The sequence below is a fragment of the Streptopelia decaocto genome, assembly GCF_964273445.1.
Source record: "Streptopelia decaocto genome assembly, chromosome: 1".
NCBI classification, from domain to species: Eukaryota; Metazoa; Chordata; class Aves; order Columbiformes; family Columbidae; genus Streptopelia; species Streptopelia decaocto.
This window is the reverse complement of record NC_138663.1, coordinates 114,409,171-114,434,076: the sequence shown is the minus strand read 5'-3', so window position 1 is coordinate 114,434,076 and position 24,906 is coordinate 114,409,171. Positions and strand designations below refer to the sequence as shown.

At 42.3% G+C, this 24,906-nt stretch overlaps 1 protein-coding gene across 1 annotated transcript; it reads right to left on the bottom strand.

Moving 5' to 3' along the window:
• Positions 1-5,192: 5,192 nt before the first annotated feature.
• Positions 5,193-23,794, bottom strand: DDX3X (DEAD-box helicase 3 X-linked). Its single transcript, XM_082046598.1, has 17 exons — positions 23,620-23,794; positions 20,972-21,029; positions 19,858-19,908; positions 14,642-14,765; positions 13,310-13,450; positions 13,126-13,225; positions 12,408-12,543; positions 11,887-11,972; positions 11,171-11,269; positions 10,935-11,095; positions 10,591-10,735; positions 10,333-10,477; positions 9,831-10,012; positions 9,623-9,740; positions 9,023-9,179; positions 8,074-8,201; positions 5,193-7,721 (listed from the first exon to the last, which is right to left on the bottom strand). Exons 1-17 carry the CDS (start codon positions 23,662-23,664, stop codon positions 7,639-7,641), a joined length of 1,959 nt encoding a protein of 652 aa, XP_081902724.1. The 5' UTR covers positions 23,665-23,794; the 3' UTR covers positions 5,193-7,638.
• Between the last annotated feature and the right edge of the window lie 1,112 nt (positions 23,795-24,906).

The following is a 24,906-nucleotide window of genomic DNA, read 5'->3' as shown; positions in this document are numbered from 1 at the left end:
CTCCACGGAGCAGCAAAAGCCCTAGAGAAGTGACCGGTGGTGTGGTTATTGGGTAGACATTCTTTGAGCACACTTGCTCAAGGAGACATCAGCAAAGACCTAGAGGTGTCCTGATGCTTCCATCTTGTTAAGGTGTTCATAATGCTGCAGCATAGCCCCCGCCAGAAAATTTGGCAGCACGCTGCAGGGTTCAACTCTCTATTTGCTACTAGTTATGGGGATGCTGTCTTGTACTGCAGTATACACTGAAACCTGCCTCCATTTCATTTCACTTCCCACCAAGTGTATTTCAAAGCCTTTAAGTCCTTTAAGAATCCCTCAGCTTTACAGCAAGGGAAGAAAGGGTGCATCACCTCTGGTGCTAAACTGAAGACCAGACCAGCAGGAGTGGAAAACACCTCTTAAAAACCTGATGACCACCATAGACTTACCTCACATGGGGAATTCAGATTCCCAGGGAGCTACTGAAAGAGTAATGACTTCCAAGGCAAGTGCAACAGCTGCAGTCTGAGTGTGAGTGTCTATCTTAACAAAGCGTGCCTCACGCTGCCAGTTCCCTGGCAAGGATGACCTCCTTCTTAAAGCATGCTGAGACTTACTCATGAGAAGTAATGCAAGAAGCACTTGTGGTTGCAGTGGGCTGATTATTTTTATTTATCCACACAAAATAGGCGAGTACTTGAGTCCCTGTGGGAATTAATCCATTTTGTCTATAAAGTACATCAATTTGACAGTGGTCTAATTATCAGATTCCTCAGCTGTTTAAAGGATGAGTGAGGAAAGGATGTATCCTTCTTTGGACCAGCTGATGTTAGAAAATTCAGGCCAGCTTTCAAGTACATGATCCCATTATATTCTTAGACCCACACAACTTACATAACATAATTGAGTACATAAGAGCCTTTTCAGCCAGGAGTCCCTAGAGTGCCTTCTCCATACACAGACAAAGAGAGCTGGAGACAATCAACAAGGTACTCAGTTTCCATATGCCAACCCTCAGCTTTTAAGTGGTTCTACATTTCTTCAGAGAATACTTTCCATAACCTGAATCTAATCCCTGACTAAGTCCAACGCACAAGTGGTATTTAACAAACAACTTCAATTATGACTCCTGGTCCACTTAATTTCTGGCTGTTCCTTCTTTGTAAATAGCCCTAAGCGTCTGTTTTCCCTTGCTTCACAAGAAATGCTTTAAATCACATCAACCTCTGAGATCTCAAGCACCAGGAGAAGCAATGTTTGTTTCAACTGCAAGAAGAAACAGATGTTTACCAAAAAAAAAAAAAAGTAAACAATGGAAGTTGGATTAGAAAGAACAACAAAATTCTCTAAGAAATGCTATCAGAAAATCTTTCCCTGTCTTGCTATAGTAGAATAATCACGGAATATGCTAAGGCATCACATGCTTTTGTTGGGCAGTGATATTATTTTTTAAGCTGGATCTACCTGCAAATTATTGAGTAGAAACTAGAAGTCCCAAGTAAGATGACAGAAAAAATAGGACAGAGCACCTCAGTCCTTTCTTTAAAAAGTTGACATCACACTGACAGGATGAGCAAGACACAAGGATAACAGTAGCAGCATGATGATGTGACTGGCCCCAAGTAACCCAGATCAGCAACACAGCTGGGAGCAGACGCTTCATGTCTTTGCCTAACCCTTTATTCTGTTTACTCTTCAAATTTATCACTACTGCTTCTTTCCCACTGAGTCAGCAACTAAAGATTAGATAAATTCCTGAGCCTCTGAAAAAACTCTGGTACTGAAGCAACACTCTTGTATTTTCTGCACTGAATATTGAAGTACATAATGTCAACAGATTTCTATCCATTTACTCCAGCTTGTACTTCAGCTTTCCCTGCAAAGCCTATAGCCCTCACCTATCAAGAGTATGCGCCTTGATAATGAACACCTCAGCTGAGAAACCTGGTTTGTACAGAACATCAGGAGGAACAAAGTTTTCATCACACCAAGTATGTAATCTGACACAGTCACTGTACTGAAACCTATACATATCATTAATCAGATTCAGCAGTGTGTAATCCATGCTCTGAACATCTATTTGAACAACATAATTCCTTCAGCAGCAATATTTTTTGCTAACAAATCAGATGATATGCATGGTAAATTTCCCCTGAAGTGGCAGGACTAAGAGTGAACCTATTCTTGATAAAATGCAAACAGTTTAAAGCAGGATTTCAATTGCTCATAAACACCCTGAAAGATGCAGTGCCCCTAACAATTAAACAACAGAATTTCTTTCTACCCTTAGCCTAACTGGACAGCCAAGAGATCCATAGCACCGACAGCTTTTTCAGGCCTTCCCTAAATAATGCCAAGAAAGAACTCAGAGTAACAGTAGAGAACCACATCATGGTAGATCAAGGAGTACACACACACAGGCCCTCCCACCACTTGTACTTTTCCTAGTCTTGGCTCTGGTCCAGGCCTGCTTTGTTAACCATCAGCAAGTTGGTTCAACTTGGTAAGTAATATTTCTGTGAATGGGGGACAGTTAAACAGATCACTTTCTGGGGATTACTTACGTGAGTGCTACATATGAGCAATGTGATGTATAAAGTAAATGATTCAATGAAGCAACCAATCAACTAGAAGGCCAGCAGAACCACACATGGAATCTGTACAGGTATGTTTTCTGACACAAAGTGGTAACCAAAATTGTTTCATGCAGTACGTCACTTATATAGCCTTAGCAATTTTCCTCTCAAAAATAATCCAGTTATGACTGTCCTGTGAGGCTTGTGTGCTAGTGCATCAGAGCTAGCCAGATTCACTCAAGAGGAAGAGCTCACAACAAAGTAGGAGCAAAACTACAGACCTCTCCTTTGCTCCCCTCCTCCAAAGAATGAGAGCTAACACTTAAGATGTATAACTCTACGTAGACTACAGTAACTGTGGGCTATTTTTATGAACGCATTGATCAATATGAGTGACAGCAAACACTGCACTTGATGAGGATTCACAAACTCAGAAAATACAGACAGTTTTAATGAGGTGTGCAACTTTTGTTTGATTGCCATGGTGAATGACTCAGCAGCATCCTGCTTGCACAAGCTGTCTTTCCTGTACTCAATCACTGCCTAGATTTCGTGCTTGCACCTAACACAACAGTAATCAAATCCCTCTAGCAACCCCACAGCTCTCTCAACTTTCATCAAAATCCAGAATATGACATTAATCTAAATAAATCCCTCCCACCCCTTGTCACCAGAGTTAAATGGTAATCTCACCAGCAGAAACAAGAGTAGGTTTTTCACTGTAACCTCTGCCACTATTGGCATGCACAGCCATTCATTGCACAAGGACTGACTTTACCCCACATTTCAAAGACCAGCTTCACAAAGACAAATCAGTAATCAAGTCCACCATTTCACTTCACAGGCCTTTACCATACAATTTATGTTTTCCCAACCCATTCCTAAGCCTTTTCCAGTTTATCATGGGAAAAGTTATGCTGCCCAGTATGCCAAGAACTACTGAAGCACAAACACCCACCTCTGTGGGAACATGCCCTGTGCTTCTCCAGCCACAGTACCTTAAGTGTCCAAACAATCCTCAGACCTGTGATTTCCCCAGTAGCCTGGTTTCAACCTCGTACCACCAGAGGTAAATTGCTTCCTCTGGCCTCAATGAGGAGCATCTTCCCAAGCATTAGCTCTAGACTTCCTCCTTCGGTTTTCACTCACTTTGTACTCTGAGCTCCCTTTGCTTTACACTAACCATTCCATACCTTTACAGTTCCTGGTCCTGAGTACATTGCTCACAGGTCAGGCCTAGAGCTGCTTCACTGTGTTTCTTGGTTTCAGCTGCCCAATGACTTCCACCAAGCCTGCACATTCTGCAACAGCCTTCGCCAGGAACAAACCTCACGCTCGAGCATTGCATGCAAACCTTTACACTTAAGGCTTGACTTCCACATCCCACAGGCCACCTCCACAGCACACAACACTTAACTTGGTGTATCTCCTAGCTGTAATTCTGCATTTCTACAACTTTAATTACATTATATACTGTGGAGATGCAGATGGGGAGCTGCCAGGCCAGAGCTTTTGGAAGATACTTGAGTGCATGTTGCACATCCAGGGACATAGCATGACAACACAAAGCCCTGCAGGATGAAGTTGATAATTAGTGCAACTCTAAAGCAGGTAAATTTAGTGTGGTCCACACTCAGTGTGCTCAAAGCAGATCCTCCAGCATGCTATCCTGGTAAGCATGCTGATCATCTCTTCCTTTCCATGGTTCTTCAAAACCCATACACATTACTCATCAGTGGTATATAAAGCAGAAGAGATTCCACTGAGCACTACATATGGATCCCGGACTGCAATTCCACATCACACCTTTACTGGTGCTTGCAGCACACTTCCGTGCATCACAAGTTCCCAGGCATTCCTTTCTCCCCTCTCCCTTACTCACCAGAATTCACCAGTTTCTACAGCCGTCTCAGCACAGAACTTCAAATCTAGGTTCCTTCTAAATCACAAGGCTTCTGCCTAGTTTCAGGTAAGACTGGAAACATCTTAACATACTCTTTTCACTGTACCCCCTTGGATATTCCCAGTACTTAACCTCAATTCTAGTCTAATCAGAGCTCAATACCATAGCGTACATTTTAGAAGACAGTCAAAACTGGAATGGAGGTATGCATTTGCTAACTGAAGGGGAGAAGGTGCATGCTTTTTTTTGGAGGAGAGGGAAGAGGGTATTGTACTGCACTTTTCCCACAGAATTGCATACTTGTTTTCAGTGAAGCTGCCTAGGAACACATCAAGTAACACATCAAAATTAAAGCTGTTTACTGCACAGCATCTTTGCTAAATCCAGAGGCACAACTGTGAGATGAGGTCCCTGACATTAAATGGCTGAGGAATCAAGCCCAAGTGTGAGCTCAATATATTTTAATTATGTTGTTACAGTGAAACTTGGCACCTATAAGAAAAAAAGCAAATGAGATTGTCTCCCTATCTGTCCCACATCTGCTTTGTTAGCTTCTCTAGTAAACTCATAGAGGTTGCTACAGCTATTGCCCTGAGCCCAGCTGGCATTTATAAGCACACTGATGTGTCCCATACTAGATTCACCTGCTTCCAGAATTGCACGTGAATGAGACTACTTGGGCCACAGATCTCATAAACCAGAGGAGTGACGCTTCACAAACAAAAAGACTGTGCAGTTCAACTTTTTTATTTTAATAAAATCAAGAATATGCACAGCACATGCAGTGCTAGCATCTAAACTAATACAATAAGCAATTCTAAACCTACAGTGACTTGAAGTTCAATTTTCACATTCAGCAAGTTTAAATCCATTCTTGCATAATGTTTTGAATCCGTGTATCTGAACTGAAAATATTGCTGGCTGAGAAAACTTGCTAAAATGCACAAGTCACTGATTATGCCAATACAACAAAGATAACCACATGTTTGAGGATTGCAATGTGCCAGACATTCACTGAAAAAAAAAAAAAAATAACCACACAACTAAACAAAACTCACGCAACAAACATCTGAGAATCTGGACACTTCACATCAGTGTTTAGAAGTGTTTCATTAATATCTTAAGACAAGTGTATCAAAACCTTGGCATGTTTAATTTTAAGTTGCCAATTTTTGTTTTACTATCATAAAGTTATGGCTACACTGCCAATGCCGGGTCTGCTTAATTTGACTTAAGAGTTTAATATGACTTAAACATTAAAAGCTCACACTACCCCGAAATATATAATTTCACGCATACGGTGACATTCAACATTCAAGTGCCAGTGTTTTTGTACTGTCTTTTGGTCAAGTTTCTTTAAACTTTCAAAGAATCACTTTTAGGCTTACAAAAATAAATATTTGTCAAAAATGTTCAATAAATATTACACAAAACTAGCAGCAAAAAGTATCTAGAAATCTGTCGTGTGCAAATAGTTTTCTTCCCAGCTATCATTCCCATGGTCCCAAATAAGTTTTAGAATCTATTTCCTTCTCCTTAAACAAGCTGCGTTCAATCTCCAAGAGACAAAATAAGATTGGAAGTTAAGGACACGCACACAAGACATATATAAAATTCTCTGAATGTGCAATAAAAGAAGTATTTTGTAAAAAGTTATGGGCAAAATGTACAAGGGCCTAAACCTAGACTTGAAATAGCACCATAACAAATGACCTCAATACTGTCAAGTGCACCTACTTAATAAAAGTTTTAGAACAAGGCACAATACACTTGAAAAAATCTATTGCACTTTAGGAGATTTTTGCCTTTTTCCTATGCCACTGTAGATTAGTTGTTAACTGGTCTGGCCACAAAGTTAGCACAGAAATTCCAAGTGGCAGAGGCATTTTTCTGGTGGACAATACTTATCTTTGGCCAGATTTAGCATAAACAGACTATAAATACAATGGAAACCTATGCAACTAAAACTGACTAAAACTGCACTTTAATAGCAGAATTGAAACCTTGTGCAGTTTATGTACATTTCCAACCTCTGTGATCTCACGTTTGTTTGTTACTCTTCTGGAGCCGTTTTACGAAGTCTACAGTAAGCCAGTTTAACATCTCCACGCAGCTTGAACAGAGTAATGTGAATCTGCATTAAAATAAAGCCTGCTGCATAATTCTTCCCGTTCATACCCTCTTGACCAAAAAACATCAACACTAGCATGCGTTATTAGACCAAAAATTCAGTCAGGCCCTTAAGGAGGACCAATCACTGCCATGGTCAGCCATTCTACCATTTCAATTTCATATGGCAGGCATTTTTAAAAAGTCTAAATAGATGAATTCTCCTAGAAACTATTTCAAGTTATCAGACCTTTAAACGTTCCCTGTAATGTTCTGCCCACATTTGGCTAGCTCACATTAATGATCTGCCTAAATATTGAAAAAGGAATTGCTGTATTTACTTGCATTAACTTCAAAAACAGTGCTTTTAATGTATGCATGTATCCATACATCATCTCATCATGACTGGAATGGCTTATTAAAGGCTATCAGGTTCTAAGTACCTATCCAGGATAGAGTGAGCAAATCAGAACTTTAACTTAGTACAGTTTTGCCACATTAGAAACTAATTGCATTGATATGCTTCAAGATGTTTTATTTTTCAAATCTGCAAATACCAAAAGCCCTAATGCAGGCTACCGCATAAGTTTCTTTGTAATATTATGGATGAATCAGTGATTCCTGTTTAAGTTGTATCACACCTGTGTGCCAAGGTTTGATTTTAGCCCAAGTTCAGTAATTTTTATTTTGTCAAAACAATTGATATCTTGAGCATTACTGAGCCAACAGGACATCAAAATAAAAGTTGTCTAAAGTTAAAGGCACAGTACATTAACAAACAAATGATCCTCAGTCACAAAATTATAAATGCAGTTTCTGGGTGGGGATGGGTGGGAGGGGAGTTAATCCTGACTACAGCAATAGAGTCTTCAAAACCACCTTCAAGATAGGGCTACTTGTTCCTTTGTTTCCATCTTGTGACCTTGAGCTCCCTTAAAAAAAATTTCAGTGGAGAATCACAGCTGGTAATGTACTGCGAGTTCTTGAAGCTACACAAGGTATAGTCTGGCTAAGTTACATGTGGTTTCCATATTAGCTTTTTTGGTAGGATATCTGCCACAAGCAGATTCAGTTGCCCCACCAGTCAACCCCCTGGGAGTTATAGTTTCCTCCATAGCCATCACTGTTGTAGAAGCCTCCATAACCACCACCTACAAAAGGCAAAAGAAAGTCATGATTAATTAACCCACTGAAGACTTGAACCTGCACAACAAGAAAATAGCCCCAGGCACATACAAGACATCCACCTACTGTCTACTAAAGGAAACCCATCCAAAAGCACTCTCAAACGCACACACAGATTAAACTGAAATTCTGGAAAAGATAAATAGCAACAAACTAATCCACAAGAGAGGTAGCCTAGACTCAAGAAGGATGCTGAGACTTTCCATAACAAGCACCAGCTGACCTCACAATTAAACATTACCTCAAGAAGTTTTATTATAGCAAGCATTTTAGATCTGGATTTGTATTTGCCAGCACTGCCTGCCCAGTTTTTCTTACCTCCAAATCCTCTGCTGCCACTTCCTCCACTGCGGCTGCTGGTTGATCGACTGCTACTAAAGCTACTGCTGCCAGAACCACTACTTGTTCGGTAGTCTCTGGCACCAAATCCTCCACTGAATCTACTGCTGTATAGAGAAAGAAAACAAACAGTTCAGTCAGTGGTTTTAAACACTGCAGACATTGAGATTCAAGCACCAAATTTCTTCTGAACAACTAGTAAAAGTGTTGAGTGCAGCACACTTTACAAGCATCCCAATGCTATTTGGAAAGGGCATTCAAGATAGCAAAGGAGAATTTAGTATTCAATGAAATTTACTATTCAAGCAGTATAGCATGTCAAGTTCAACATCACCCTAAGAATTACTTTATCTAGCATACTTCTGAAGAAAAAAAAAAACCCACACACTAAAACAACTACAATTAATGTGGCCGTATCATGTTAATCACAGTACAAGAAAGGCTTTTTTCTCCTCCCACCCCTTTAAGCCATTAAACATCACTTTGTATTACCAGTTTATACAGTATTTTAGGTTTCCATAGCAAAACCATTTTACAAGTGGCCTCACACCTGCAGTCGAAGTCTCATACCTTTCCTATTTTGTCAGCAGCCATGTGTTACCTTCTCCTAAACACCAGAACAGTTGCTTAAGGTACATCTCTGGCACACACAGGTATGAGTTTCTAGCATTTAAGTGCTTTCACAGAGTTCTAAAGTAATTTTTGCTAGATGTCATTCTATTGTGACTGCATCTAGCTGTTTAAGAGTAGAAAAGTCTTATGGGTTAATTGCCTTATGACAAGCTAGAACAGACACTAAACTCACCCTCTGATGCACCTCACAGTTTATACTGCACTAGTTTGTCTATATTTATGGAGTGAAAGCAAGTCACAGAACTGCCTCTAACAATGGATTAAGTATACCTTTAACCAAAGCTGTGACCATTACCTCTTAGACCTCCCACGGCTGCCACCTCCTTTGTGATGCTGTTCGTAAGCCATGTTTTCCAGCCAAGATGGTACTTCTTGCTTAGCCTCAACAAGAAGATCAAGCAAGTCCTTGGTAATGTTCATGTTTCTCTCATTGAAGAATGAAGTGGCAAGACCTAGAGTAAATATTCAGTTTTAGCCCCACACAAAGCAAATACATTACAGTACTTAAACCCACTCCACTTGCAGCTGTGACAGACACAAGATCATTTTCCTTATAACCAAGCTTGAGAACACTAGAATTACCTCAATGAGAAAGCTGTTTAATATCATTACTCCACCACAGCTAGTAAGAAAAAAACTCTGGCTTTCTACTGACAGACAAAATCATACCAAGCTTACATGTGGTATGAGAGCTTTATAATAGCAACACAAGCACTAGCCAAAGAAATGGGTTACCTTCCACACTGACTAGACAGCAGTGAACAAGCTTCTGGTCACAGGGGGCACCACACAGGCTTCCCTCAAGTACTTAGTTGCAATTTGCTGGTTAGTCATTACTATATTTTGTATCAACTTGGGTACCAATTAACGTCCACGAAACATTCTAGATACTTACCAAGATTTCCTACACGGCCTGTACGACCAATACGGTGTACATACTCTTCAATATCACTTGGCAAGTCGAAGTTTATGACATGCTTTACATTTGAGATATCCAGTCCTCTTGCTGCTACCTAGGAGTTAAAGGATTGAACCAAATCTCAGTAGAATTCCACAGACCAAGTAATATGCTTAATGCCTCAAACTTTACAGATTTCACTTACTGCTGTGGCAACAAGAATTGGGCTCTTGCCCGAACGGAATTGGTGCAGCGCTTCTTCTCTGTCTCTTTGAGAGCGATCTCCATGTATACTTGTACAGGCATATCCTTCATGGTACAGGAAGTCCTCAAGAGCATCTGCACCCTTTTTAGTTTCCACGAACACCAGAGTCAAAGAATCCTTGCCTAGTAGTAATTAAAGCTTAGGTTAGCAGAAAAAAAAACTGCATTGACACTTACTACTTGGCTACAACACTTGGTGAAGGCAATTTCAGTCTTCTGCTCTTGCTTAGTCTAATCTGAAGACACTGGAAACTCCCCATTTTATATTACAAAAAGAACTTACATCAACTTAAACCTGACACTTCGTCAGTGGAATGCATTCACTGCACATGAAGGAAATACCATTTAATTCACCCACTCCATACAAGCACTTATTACTAGAATCATTAGATCTGCCTCATCTCACTTTTGCCTTATTTGCTTTATCTGAAACTGGTCTTTACCTGTGGCATTTAGCAGGTCAAGCAGAAATGATCGTTTGTCTAACTCTTCCACCCATACTACTTTCTGTGTGATATTCTCAGAAGTAGAACCTACTCTGCCAACAGCCAGAAAGATATATTCATCAAGGAAGTCACGAGCAAGCATCTAAAAAATGAAAGAAAATAAAAGAAATATCAGAACAGTACTTTTTTTTTTCTGTTCTGCAGATGCAATTTAGGCCTATAAACTGTTAAAATATTTGAACTTCTGTAAAGTACCTGGATTTCCTTGGGGAAAGTAGCACTGAACATCATGGTATGACGAACCCCCTTTGGTGGCATAGTATCTTGTTCAACAATTCGACGAATTTGAGGTTCAAACCCCATATCAAGCATTCTGTCAGCTTCATCAAGCACCAGGTACCTAAACAGCAATAAAGAAAGGTTATTCTTCAGAGCTCTTTTATTTAAGCTGTACACCAGCACAGACACTAGACTACAAGTTCTCAACTAGATGTTTACACAGTTTGAAAGCTAGAACTTAAGTGCCATTAACTCTAGATCTCACTTTAGAAGGCACAGCTCTCAAGTCATTACCATATTGATAAAAACACTTTACTTACTTGCAGAAATCCAGTCCAATCTTTCCCCTCTCCATCATATCAACCAGCCGTCCTGGAGTTGCTACAAGCAAGTGACATCCACGTTCCAAGTCACGAATCTGCTGACCAATGTCTGCACCACCATACACAACACAGGGACGAACTCTGGAACGGTATGCAAACTACAAAACAAAGTAAATTAGCTTCAAGAAAAAACATACCTAAGCTATTTTATAATTATGAACTCCTAGATATACCTTTCTGGCTTCCTCATAGATCTGCACAGCCAATTCTCTGGTGGGAGCCAAGACCAGTGAGATTGGGTATTGCTTACGGCGCCCATACCTTCCATTCTCCTGAAGAAAAACAGTATTTCGAATGAGTACATAAATACACGGAGGATTCTAACAGATACTTTATGCAATATTGAAAACAAGTCACTGAGTCTGTCTTAACAAGAAAGAAAACATGGCTGAGAGCCATTTTGTTTTAAGCACTGCATCTCAAGACTCTACTGCACCACAGTACCCAAGATTCAGCTGTTGGTTAATACGTTAACAGCTGTACAACCTCAGTCTATAACCTACACTGTCATCCAAAACTTACGCAGCAAAGAAATAAGTCATAAGAACTGTTACTTCCTAACATCACTACAACATACACACATGTAACCAAGTAGCTTTTTTGTAGCAAGGGATGTGTCTTTAAAGCTTATACAACAACAAGCCACTTGAAATCTCTTCTCTAGACAGTTATGTGTATCAATTCTTTCGATAGGAAAAAAATGTCCTACAGCCTGTATTTTTCAAGGGAAATAGCTGAACTCTTCCAGAAGTTGAGAAGCTTGTCTGTCATACCCAAAATAACAATAACATTTAAGCCCAACTATTATGTTCAATAACAGAAATCAGCATACAGTGCAAGAACACACACTGGTCATTGCTTTCCCAGGACAGGGTATTTGAATACTTGCCCTCATAGCTCTCAATGCATCACCAGGGCCATCTGCGTAGATCTGGCTCAGTATTGGCAGAAGAAACGCAGCCGTTTTCCCAGACCCTATTAGGACACAATACAGTATTATTAACAGTTATTTTCAAAAGTACCGTACTGTCAACTACAGCACTAATCCTGTATCACCAGCATACTCCCAGTAACATCTGCACTAGTATATACACATACTACTTATGCCATTGGAGTGCACCCCTTGGCCAGTAGAGGTTATCTATGGAAGACTTATCACTAAGCACCACAAAACCCTGAAGTGAATATAATTTAAGCCCTGAATATTTCTGAGGACACATTAAATCCAGTAAAGCCACATCTAAAGTGGTGGCAAGACTCTAATGTTCATTAATTTTCAAAATTGCAGGTATTTCAGTATACTCTGAACAGGAAGTTGTACTACCTTACAGACCTCTTAGCAGCAGCTTGAGGAATACAAGACCCTACTCCTATTGAGACGGACTAAGCAGTAAACATTTACTAACTTACCTGTCTGAGCACAGGCCATCAAGTCTCTCTTTTCTTTAATAATAGGTATTGCATGCTTCTGGACTGGAGTAGGACGGGTGTAACGTGTGAGCTCAATGTTTCCCATAATAATTTCTCCCATGTCAACATCACTGAACTGCAAGAAATTTAAATTTCAAGAGAGTCAGAAGGGGATCCTTCCCTTCAGCCACCATGGAACATACCATTCAGTCTAAGAAGTCACAGGTAAAATAGCTTTTGTTTCATCTCTTCCTATATAACTAGCCTATTAACTCTACAGATACTCAGGAGCTAGGTACCAGGAGTCTGATATCTACTCAGTCCAGTCACACAAGTGATTCTTAAAAAGCCAGTCAAGCCTGAAGCACAGACTACACACTAGCATACTATGCTTAGCATGACACAATGCCTATGCTTAAGCAGTTGCTCCAACAAACCAGGACCTCCAAGCACTTCTACTTCTTTCCAAGTTTAAAGACGAGCCACATAGTTAAAAGAGCTACAGGTGTTAACTGAACAAGCTCACACAACTTCTCCCATGTCTTAGTTCATCATATGCAACCCTCCTCTGCAAAACAGCTCAGCTGTAGAGAGGCAAGAGTGTTTCCTTTCCTCCCTAAACTCAAGACAGCATGACACCAAGTTTCACAGACAAAACAGTTCACTATTAGATACATCATCAAAACAGATTTAAAACAAACACACACAAACAACTTACACTTTCAATATGTGGAGGACAGTTGCTGCCTGTTGCTTCAACAGGAATGTCATCGTATTTCTCAAAGTTAATGCCAGTATTGCTTCCTGAAAAGAGCTCCCTAAAAATGGAAAAAAAATGCATTTTACTTGCTGGATTTATCAACTGACCCCATCATGTGAATTTATGCTATGCCATTACTTACTGTTCCAGGCGTTCACTTGGGGGAAGAGGCTTTGACCAGTCATCTTCATCTGATTTGTCAGACCAGCGGCTATTCCCACCACGGTCAAATCTACCAAAGCCACTCCTATCATAGTCGCCACCTCTTCCACGCTCTTCATATCTAAATAGAGCAAAAATATCAGGCCGCCACTCCTGGGCAACAGGATTCTTTTTACATGCAACAGTAAAGCTGTAATAATCTAGCAGCATGCGTGCTGTGTATTACACATACAACTGTAGAAGAATTCAAGACATCAGATTATCTGCACTTGCTTATTGACCTACCAACTGAAGTGAGTTTAGTCCCAGCCATCACACTAGATCATGTTCTTCCACAGTATAGACAGGAGAGTTTGTCACAATTTAGCAGCTTGGTTCAGCTTAACACACTGAACCTTGCATCAATATTTTATTTGGTCGAGTGTAACGAATGTAAAGAGCCAGTCATCTTCCAGCAGAGCTACAATTTAAGTTGCTCAGTCTTTGACATTTTTTCCAAGGAGCTCCACTTAAACCTCCTAGGCAAATTGTTTAGTACTCCCCAATTTCTCTGCGCCTCATTTTACACAGATCTCCAAGTCCAAACAAAACCCTCAAGTGCTGTCATTTGTTCCCCTACTCCCCCACTACACATGTGACCAAACTGAATACCTCAATTATATGTCACATTATTATTATTTATAAAGAGGGAGCTCACCTGTATTACTGACTTGGAAAGAAGGTGGAAGAAGTCCTTACCTCAACTGTTTAGTTTTTGGTCTGGTAAATCATGTTTGAGAAAAGTCTGGACACAGGACTAGCGTCAGCTTTACTAGTCGATAAAGGTCACTCTCACCACACTTGTGCATACAACGCATGATGTGTGTAAGACTGATCAAGTAAGGCAGAGAACCTGCAAGAGTCTCACCCAGTTTTATTAACTACACTTTTTAAACAAGAAAAAATATTGAAATTTAAAAAAAATAAATCCGATTTGACATATTTAATGTGCTCCCAACAGTTCTTCATGATTTTTCTGAAAGCAGCCACCCACCTAGGACTTTTTCAGTGAAATATTTAAGTCAGCAAGTCATTACAGCTGCAGTGAGCAGCTGGTGGCAGACTACAGGGCACATTTTTCAACACATGCACGTCTCCCATCCTTGAACTTGTGTAGCTTTAGAAGTAAGGTTCTCTCACTCCTCCCCTCCCAGGTTCCTCCTATCCTCTCCTGTTGTTCACACCTAGAACTCCAATTTTAACATGGATTACAGGTGCACTACTAGAACTGAGACATACTTTGTACATACCACCCAGACAAATAAGTACTTGCCTTCCTCCTCGGGATCCATTTCCACGGTCAAAGAAACTTGGTTTTGGTCCACGGTCAGATCGTGCACCAAAGCTGCTGTATGCATCCTTGTCTCTGCTAGAACTCCAGCCACCACTATCAAAACCTAGAAGAGAACAATATTTTAGCCATACACTGCATGGTCTAGGCTTTTACAAGAAAAACCTAAGTGCTGTCCAGGAAGTCTTCCCTGGAAGGTCTACAGGATTGAAAAGCAGGCAGTTCATCAAGAATGGAAGATGTAGGGATGCAAGACTCACTCAAACAGGGACTAAACATTTCCCATTGCCCATCAAACTTGCTGAAACCCCTGAACTAATGTACAAGCACATTCTTTTTTAAAAACGCTGCACTTGCCTTGGTGCTAATATTTACCTGGCCTACTCTGGAAAGACCAGTACCAGAAGAAACATTAAGACACTTAGTGTTGTCAACTCCAGTTTACATTATCCCTTTAATTTCACACAAATCCTTGATGATGCATTGAATTTTTTTTTAAGTTTAATGAAGCCTCCAGTGCAGTTTAATAAATGGTATTAGCTGTTGCATTAGAAATCCACGTGGAAGTAAAAATGTCTTCTCATACTGCAAGTAAATAGAACAATCTGATTGACACAACTAAAACAAATTAACAGCACCATGCAGAAATAAGGCATATGAAATTCTTCAGAATCAGTTACATTTTTCAACAGCCCTTTTACACCTACATACACGTATGTGCCTACTTAGGTATGTTAAATACAAGAAAAAGGACCAAGTAGAATAGGAAGTAAATAATCTTGCCAACACTATAAAATAAAAAGCCTTATTTTTGTTCAGCTACCAGGGCCTGGGAGGTAGGCAGAAACACAGAGCAATAAACAGTGCCTTGGTACAACACTGCTTTGGTACTAGCCTATGAACTTTAAAGTTTTCGTTTAGTTCCAACCTTTACAAGCTTAAAGTATGACCCAACCAGAGTCTCAGCCATGGGATTCTGGCAGAGAACAAGTGAAACAACTACATAAATAATGTCACTCCTATTGGTGAGCATGTTTTTGCCAGCTCCACAGCACAAACTCAGTCAAGATCTATGCACTTGGAAGAGAGAAAAAAAAAAAAAGGCAACTGAGAAACAAAATTGTTGTTATAGGCCCTATCACTCTGAAAATGCTTTGCTACAACAATCAGCCTCCCCTGTTAGATGTTCTCTGGAGAGCACCATTCCCCTCCTCTCAAACCCTTTTTTAAAGTAAGAAATTCTACTCCCCAGAATCCAAAATCTAAACATGTGCAAGTCATGAGGGAACTTTAAAAGCTAGTATGGTAACTAGAACTCATTTGGTCTGGCTAACCGAAACAAACAATAAAATAATACATGAAGTTTATTAGCACACAGAATTATGGTTTGCTGCAAGACCTCCCAAATGCTTTAACTAACTTTAGTCCTTAAGGATAAATTAACTTCACACAGACAGATGACAAAAGATCAGGAATATCATAACCACTTCATTAATTAATGAGAAAGTTATTTGTAGCTTGTTTAGAAGTCATCTAACCCCACTAAAGATACTGGGTTATGTCATCCTGCCAAGTTCTAACAGCAGTGGTACTGACAGAGCCATCTTCAGATAGATACTGTCCCTCATTAGTGAAAAAAAGTGGGCTGACTCTGCACTAGATTAAGATCTTCTACCCATTCTGAAAAGTTCCAGAAAGGAGTAAAAATTTTATACTTCAAATAGCTTACTCATCTAGCTTGTCACTACAGTAGTTTCTGAAGCTGGTACCCTGCCATGTTTTTTTTAAGGTAGTACAACTTCTAAACCAAGTTTTTAACAAATGCATAGCCCATAAAAGTCAATTATAAGTAACCAGCTAGCAGAAGACATCATGATGATTTAGAACACAAGGCAAATGAAAATCAAAGCCAGTGACACAACCCATAGAGGATCGCATTGACTTATCTGAAGTGAATAATCATGGGACAATGCAATAGTTATTAGGAAATCCCTTAAAACACCAAAGCTTTTTTTTGTAAAAATGTGTATAGATTCCATCCAGCACATATTTCTCAAAGGCTGATGTCTGAACTTCCAGAACAATTTTGTACTTCTTGCACCTATGAAGAGTGGTAGAACTGTCAATGCTTCTCCTCAATCAGCATTTTAATTTACATTTTATAATGCTCTAACACCAATCCTTGTCAGCTTCCTTGAAAAGCTCCCACATGCAGCAGTAATCATCAGATTTTTAAATACAGGGAAAATAGTTAAAAACCACAGAATCCTTTAGGTTTGAAAAGACCCTTAAGTTCTAAAATCTACTCTTTGGTCTAGTATACATCAGACTAGCCTTTAAATATCCAAGAGCAGCTTCCAGGACATGACAACAAGCTTTGGCGTTATTAGGTCAAGCACACTTCAGACCAGGCAGCCCTACATACTCAGCTCCATTTACTGCAGCTTGAAAAGATGAAAAACAGAATTGCCATTAAGTAACCTAAGGACATATTTTTACGCATTTTCTTATTTCCTGCAGTTCTGTACTGTTTTGTTCCCACATGCAAAACAAACACATTAGTATTATAATAAGGACACATCTACAGGTGTATGGAATGAGTAAGCTGAAGAAAACACTGCAGGAGTTTTAAACATTACTGTTCCAGATCCCTTAGCATGCTTCCTCTGTTGATATTAAGATGCTCAGTTCTTCATGAACAAAAAGAACAGCTATTTTTAAATTAAGTCCACTGCCTTAAGCAATTTCTTACTTAGCTGTCAGTAAGTCCATTGCACAACTTTAATAGTGTCTATGAATTACTATACGATCATGAACTGGAAGGAGAGAAACCCAAGTTAAAAACTATACACTACTTTTTTCTAGATGATACCTAATGGAAAAACACACAGGAGAAAAAAATATTTTTTCTTTTTGAAAGTTTCTGAATGCAGTAAGCTAATTAATGCTTTCACAGAAGTCCACAAGGTCCTGGTACATGAGCAAGACAACTGCACTGGATTACTGAAATACAGTCCTACCACATAATCTGATTTTTACATCAGTAGAAATTTTATCAGGTTACTACACTTGTAAAGCTGCTCAAGAGTTTTGTTATATGGTCAAACACCACTGTCATCCAAGGTCTCTTTTGTCTGTTGCTTGCTAACATGTACACTTTGAAAAAAATCTGTTGCTAAAGATTCCAAGGAACAGACAATATACAGAATAGCTTTAATACAGCCAAAGAAGCAAACATTAATCTAGTTGTAAATAACAGAAACAAACATTACTTTTATCAAAGCACAACTGTGTTAACAGACTTCAAATAATCCTATAAAATAGCTCAGCTTTACATCGCCGTACTGACAATATCCACTTTCTCAGTTGGGGGCCTGACCTGCAACAGTAGCTTTTTCATTCAGCAGTTATAAACTTTGTCACAGGGAGCCATGAGTCTGGTGATACAGGACTCAACCAAGCTAAAAGGAAGTTCTGAAAGCTTAGGTTTACCAAGAGAAGTTGGCAGCCTATGTTCTATTAACTGAACAAGTCATGTGTCAGGCTTAAGTTTCATGACTTGTTCACCTTTTTGCAAGGTGACGCTTGAAGCCTCCAGAAAGTCATACATCATTGCATGCACATTTTCATGTTTGAATTCTACCTTGCAGACAGTGACAGTCCTATACGCAACAGGTCATAATATGAACCCAACATTAAGACTAAGTATCTCTTCATATCAAATATCCCCAAAGATTGCACTGTAGTTTGTTATAAATTACTATATAGAGAAAGGAAATCTACAAACAGCAAATGTCCACAAGCCAAGTTCTTTCCTGCTTTTGTGAAACCTGCACACTTCTCCCAGGTTTGGCTAGTCGATTTCTTGAAAGATTGCTCAACATTTGAGGCTAAGGAGACTCTGTCAAGAGCACTGAGCTGCCCACCAGTTGCTCTGCTTTCCCCAAAACATTTAGCTCTCCTAACAGGCTGTTCATCATTTGGTGCTTTACACCATGCTTTCTTTAGGGGAGGGAAAAAAAAAAGCGCAGCAAACAGATACACCACAATAGTTTGGACACATGAAAAGACAAGACAAATCAGACTCATTTGTTTGTTCAAATGACACAGAACTAGGGTGGAGCACTTTTATCTAGTCATATTTAGAAGTACATAACACAAAAGCACTATGACATATCAGCAACAATTTTAATATTCTCCTCCTCCTCCCACTCCTAATGGAGTCTTCTTAAAGTATTGAAAATAGAATCTGTGAAAGTCACTGCTTTAGAAAGAAATGAGATTTAAGTCCTCCAATAGTATGACACTTCAACTCCTTAAGTTGTAGCATAGCATTTTAGTTCCTCCATTCCAGTATGTGTTAGAAGAAATGTTTTCCCTTTTTAAGTAAAGAAGCCATTAGACATGATAAAACATACTGCAGCATCTGCAATCTCCATCTTACAAATAAAGGTCATGATTCACTTCACTGAAAAACTCCAGAAAGGTTTTTATCACATTTTGTTTAGAAAAACAGGTGCGGGATATAAAGGCCATTTCTCAGCACAAAACCCCTGTGTAGCCCTATGATTTATATCATATATTTTATGTTTCATGCACCAGGATCATGCATTTCCTTCTGCAAATACTCTTGTGGACTTCCATAAAAACTACAAAAAACTAAACAACGACAATCTGTTTTGTTTCTCATGCTCCCTACTTAAGAGCCAGTTGTGGAAAACATTCATCTACAAAGTGAAACTGTGCTATTTGCTCATATTAAAAAACTGGTTACTGTAAGTTCAGTTGGACTCAATCTTGAGGGTCTCTTCCAAACAAATGATTGTCAAATTCTAAGTTCCACATCACAGTCACTAACAAAAACAGTACTCCCAAAATCCATGAAAACTGATTCTCAAGATTACAGTGCTATTCAAATTAAGATGGGAGACTTCATCTTGCTTCAGTCACAGTTAACTGCTTAATGAGACATGGAAGGTATTTTGTCAGTCAGATGCTGAACTTGAGCTTAGAATATCACCTGGTAAAGGAACAAAGAATAGCACACTAGAAGTTGCAGTGTTTTGCACAGAATAGTCAAGGGGTCTGTACAACCACCTCTAACAGTACTATGAAAGCCTTTAAGAGTCTGTTCCTTGAGATTCAGAAGGAGGCCAAGAACCAGTTACAACCGTTGCCACTGTATTTCTGATACATACCCTGTTTTGAAGCTTCCCTGTTGCGCAAGTGAGGAGGAATGTATCTGCCTTCTAAAGGACAAAAAAAAAAAAAAAAAAAGGTAGTGAGGTAGTGTTAGCAGATTGCAGCATTAGCACCTTTTGAGATACCAGTCCTTCCAACAACAGCTTTCGCTTAGAAAAAAATTTTCTTCACAAGCTTTGAGACCTCTTACAATGTCTTTAAACAAAAGTCCTTTAATACAGCTCTTAAATCCTTCTCTCAGAGGACTGAGGCAGTGAAGATTAAGTTCTTGTATACTTATTTAAACAGGTGCCTTTTTTTCATCCCCAAAGGCACAGATGTCTTGCTATTTCTTTGACCAAGTCATACATGCCATCTATGGATGTTACAGTGTCTGTGACGAATGCCGGTCTTCCTAGAACTCACTAAGGCTTAACCTGGTGCCAGATATTTGAGCCACTTAGGATTTTCAGGGTCTTTCAAGTACTAGCATTCACTGTATTATTACTGCCAGTATTTTTCCTTCTTAAATTCAACCACCCCATCAGTTCAGCTCAGATCAAACCAGAACCCACATGTAATTACCTCTGAATACAATTCTTCATTTACAATCCAGAAACACCTGTCTGCTAAGCAACATTAATCAGAACATACCAGGCACAAGCTGAATGTGAATTCCTGAAAGATTCCCCTTTTCCTAATGTATTTAGGCCTTGCACGTCAAGAGAATGCAGTTTCCATTCAATGAATTAGAATTAGTACAGTTAACTGTTAAAAGTTTTACCTCCAAACATTTCAACTCTAGCTGGATGTTTAGAGAAAACAGATCATCATACTGCTACTACAATCAGTGGCCTAAGTTGCCTGACTACAGGCAACAGAAAATCTAGACACAAAATTAGAACACTAAGTTCTCTCAAGTTAGTTAAGTACTTAAATTTATGCATGCCATGCTACTTCTAAATTAAGTGCTCCTATCTAAAGTATATGGCATTTTCAAAGTAGGCATAACTAGTAACCTCCTCAACTTCCCCATCAACCTCTGCAAGTCTCTGCTTCAGAAATTAATTTTCACAGCTATGAAACCCCTATTTCTGAACTCTGTAAGATTGAGAACTTGCATGTACTTACTGCTTGAAGAGCTTCCTTCACTTTGAGAGTCTGAGGAATTCAAGTCTAGACCAGAAAACTAGGAAAAAAAAATAAAGCAAGTATCAACATGTTATATTATTAATTTATTCTAAGATACAAAAAAGCCCTTTTGCCAATCAAGATCAAGCACTATCCTGGCAAGCTATTGCTGGAGTGATGTTTGCTTATAGCAAGAACATTTGTTTACAGGAGAACCACCAAAACTCTAGTACTCAAGGCCATACCATCTTAAAGTGTCTTCCTATTCACCAATAAACATGCATCATACAGGCAGCAGGGCCAGAAGAGTACTTTACACCCACCAAATCAAATACCACAGATTTCTGCTTCACACACTATATGCAGGCTTAACAACTATTTTTAATAGTCTTTCAGCCAATTCAAATGCATTCCCAGTCAGATCAATGGCAATTTTTTGTTAAGGTCTACAAAGACTACAACCCAAATAATTCCAATTCAGCGGGGCACTTCACTTGCAGCGACCAAGCTGTTTCTTTAGACTGCATTAACACCACTGACACATTATATTCTTCATGCTTGAGGCAGCTACTGTTCACACAACATCAGGTAACTTCTTCCTACAATTACTTGGTCAAATAGATTTTTGTTTGTTTGTTTGCTTTTCTAAAACTTCATTTGCAGCCTTCAGTCTCACACTAATATCTACCAAAAGGTGTTTCAGTTTGGGCACTACTAGCACATAACCCAAATGTTTTAAAGGTCAACTTATCATATGGACTCATTTCAGCAGAAGACAGTAGACAACACACTAAGCTGAAGCACCAGCTTATTATAGTTGTTTGTCTACAGGACAAGATTAAGAACTTTTATTGGGAAAATAAGATGTGTTTAAATACAATTAAATTATATGCAAGACCAACTGCACAAAAATGTTTTTCAATATGACCCAAATCAATTCAAAAGATCTCAATGCATTGTCCTTTCAGATGTTCAGTTGTGCACACTGCCATTTAAGACATGTAGATTTCTGAAATACTTTCCCATATCAGGCCTCGTATCTTTTCCTTTAAAGCTACTACTTAAAATCTGATCTCTTCAGTTGATACAAGCATCAACATAAGACTTGTTTTTATTTGAACAGCAAACAACAAAGACTTATCTACTCGGTAAAAGTGCCTCTCCATGGGCAGTCAAGGTAAGTGCTGCATAAATCTCCTCACGCTGGATACCCACTGTCTCTACCGTGGGGGCAACACTTGCCCAAATCCGGAGATGGCGCAGCGACGAAGGCCGGCGCGGCCGCCATCTCAGTGCGGCGGTGCAGCCGGCACTGCGGGTTGGGATTTTCGGCGCAGCAGGGAGCAGCCGCAGCCGCCCAGCTAATCCGGCAGCCGGCACCCGTCACGTGCTATCTTTTGCGGGGGGGCGGGGGGGGGGGAGAAGCGGTGGTGGGTGGGGGAGGGGAGCGGTTCCCTGACCTACTTCGCCGGAGCCTGGCAAAGCATCGGGCCGGCCGAAGTCTACGGGCCGCCGAGGACGCGGGCTGCCACGCCAGCTGCCCGCCCTGGACCTCGCTACAACCTTAGAGGTCCCTTCCCGCAATCTCCTTCCCCCAGGATTAGATAACTATCCCCTGCAGGGACCTGCGCCTTGACTCCGCCCAGCGGGGGGGGGAGTGGGGGGGGTGAAGACGCAGGAGGAAAAGGGGGGGGGGGGAGGGAATAAAGGAGCGGGGGGGAGGGGGGGGGGGGGGGGGTGAAGGAAGAACAACAAGAACGCGAGCCCGGGAGCCGTCCGGACACACGCCGGCTGAAGCGCTCCTCGTCCAGGCCCAACTGCGTCACCGGGGGCCAGCGGCACCGCAGCCAAGAGCGGGAAACGCTGCTGCCGGGCTCCGCTGACGCAGCTCGAACAAAGGCGGCAGCCGCCAGCGCCCCCTCCCCCAGCCTCTTCCCCGGGGAAGGGGGCGCCAACACAAAGCGTCGGCCTCCCCCATTCCCCGCCTCGCCCCCTCAGAGGCACAATGGCTGCCATTTATCGTGCCTTTCTCCCTCCTCCCCCCACCCACCCCCGGCTCCCTCCGCCTCCTCTCCCCCTCCTCCGCGCGCGGCCGTTCCCCGCCGCCGCCGCCAGGGGTCCCAGCACCCAACGTTACCATCGTCGCCACACAAAAGCCGGGCCTGGAGCGTGGCGAGGAGGCCGGAGGAGCAGGCGCAGATCCCGGCTCGGCCGCCCGGGCGGCAGCGGTGGTCCCGTCCTTCCCGCGCTACCCCCCCCCACCCCCTCCCCGCCGCAGTGATGGCGCGCCCCCGCGGGAGGAAACCCGGCGCGGAGCCGCCGCACGGCGGAAACTGCGCAACAACCGATTACGCCACAAACCGGCGGAGTTGGAACGGAGGGGAAACGGAGAGGGGGAAGGGCGGGTTTGCCGGCGAAAAAAACGCGACGGGGATAAAGGGGGAAATCACGACGCAGCCGCCGGGGGCCGGAGAGCCAAACAAGTCCCAGGTTGGGAATCTCAACCGGCCCTCTCCCCATCCTTGCCCCACGCAGTCGCAGCCGCCCCCGCACATCTCCTCCCACCCCGTCCGCCGCCACCCTCCGGTTAACGGAGCGGCCTCCCGCACCGTCTCCCCTCCGCCCGCATTCCGGGACCCATCCCTCACCTGCTGGTCTAGACTGAGGGCATTTTCCACCGCCACATGACTCATAACGAGAGATCGTCTCGGGGTGTCCCGCTCCGCCTCGAGAAATTCAGATTCGCCCGGCTGGGAACTCGCCGCGACTGCCGTTCGTCCAGCACGAATAGCTTTCCTGACTGAGCCCCCCCCACGCCTCGGCCCCGGCCTTTATATAGTCCCCGCCCCCCCGCCTGCCCGCCGGCGCGCGCTGACTTCAGTGCGCAAGCTACCGCCCCTGCCCGGGCGCTCCCTTCCCCCTCCTCCCGCCCAGCGCTATCGCGAGAGGAACTGACCGCGCTGCGCCAGAGCGGGGGGGGGAGGGGGGGAAGAGAGCGAGCTATCGCGAGATCTGTGCCGGCCTTCGCAGCTCAGCCCTCAGCGAAGGCAGGTTCGGAACTGTCGCGAGACTTCGGGCGTCGGGCCCGCGCGGCACCCGCTGGGTCTCCCGAGCTCCACTAGCGATACCGCGAGGCTCTCCCCCCCCCGCCCCACAAGGCGGCCCTCTCCGCTCCCGGGGGAGCACGACCACAAGGTCTCGCGAGATCATGGCATCCCCCACCTCACGGTCTCCTTTTGTTCGGCGTGCTCGCGAGAGCGCCCCGGCGCGCGCGCGCGGCCGAGATGTCTCTAGAAGGAGTCGGATTCTGGGTCACGTGGGCGGCCCAGCCGGCGCCCGCCGCCATCTTGTGCGCTTCCCCCTTACAGTGGCGTAGGTCTTAATGGAGGCGCGGTGAGCTCGCTGCCAGGGGTTCGAGCGCGGTGAGAGAAGGAGGAAGGCGCTAGTAGTGGCGTGCTGCGGGGCTGGCCCGGCTTGAGTGTCACCTTAAGCAGGAGCTGGAACCATGGTTGGCGGGGGAGGGGTTGCTTCAGCTGTGGATTCAGCAGCCTCCTGCTTTTGCCTTCCCCCCACTCCGTGCATCGTGTCTTTGTGGGGCTGGAGTTCAGGTTCCTTCCCTTTGTGGGCACTAAGGTGCAGCCCGGCACAAGCAACTCTGTGGTTCTCGAGGGGCCATGTCACTTCACCCTTGCCAAGCCAGCCCTTTTCACCTGCTCCAGACTTAACAGCTCAGCTGCTCTCAACACAGAGGGGGACACACTCGTGGCACTGGCTGTGCCCACGGGGCTATTCAGTGCTCACCCCAACACACTTGCATTAGTGGTCAACACTGTTACAGACGTTCATCTTTCCCAAAAACCTTCTTCAGCCATCAAATCTATTGAGATGCCAGGTGTCACCCCTTTTTTCCCCTGTAGTGACAGTTTTACTAAGCC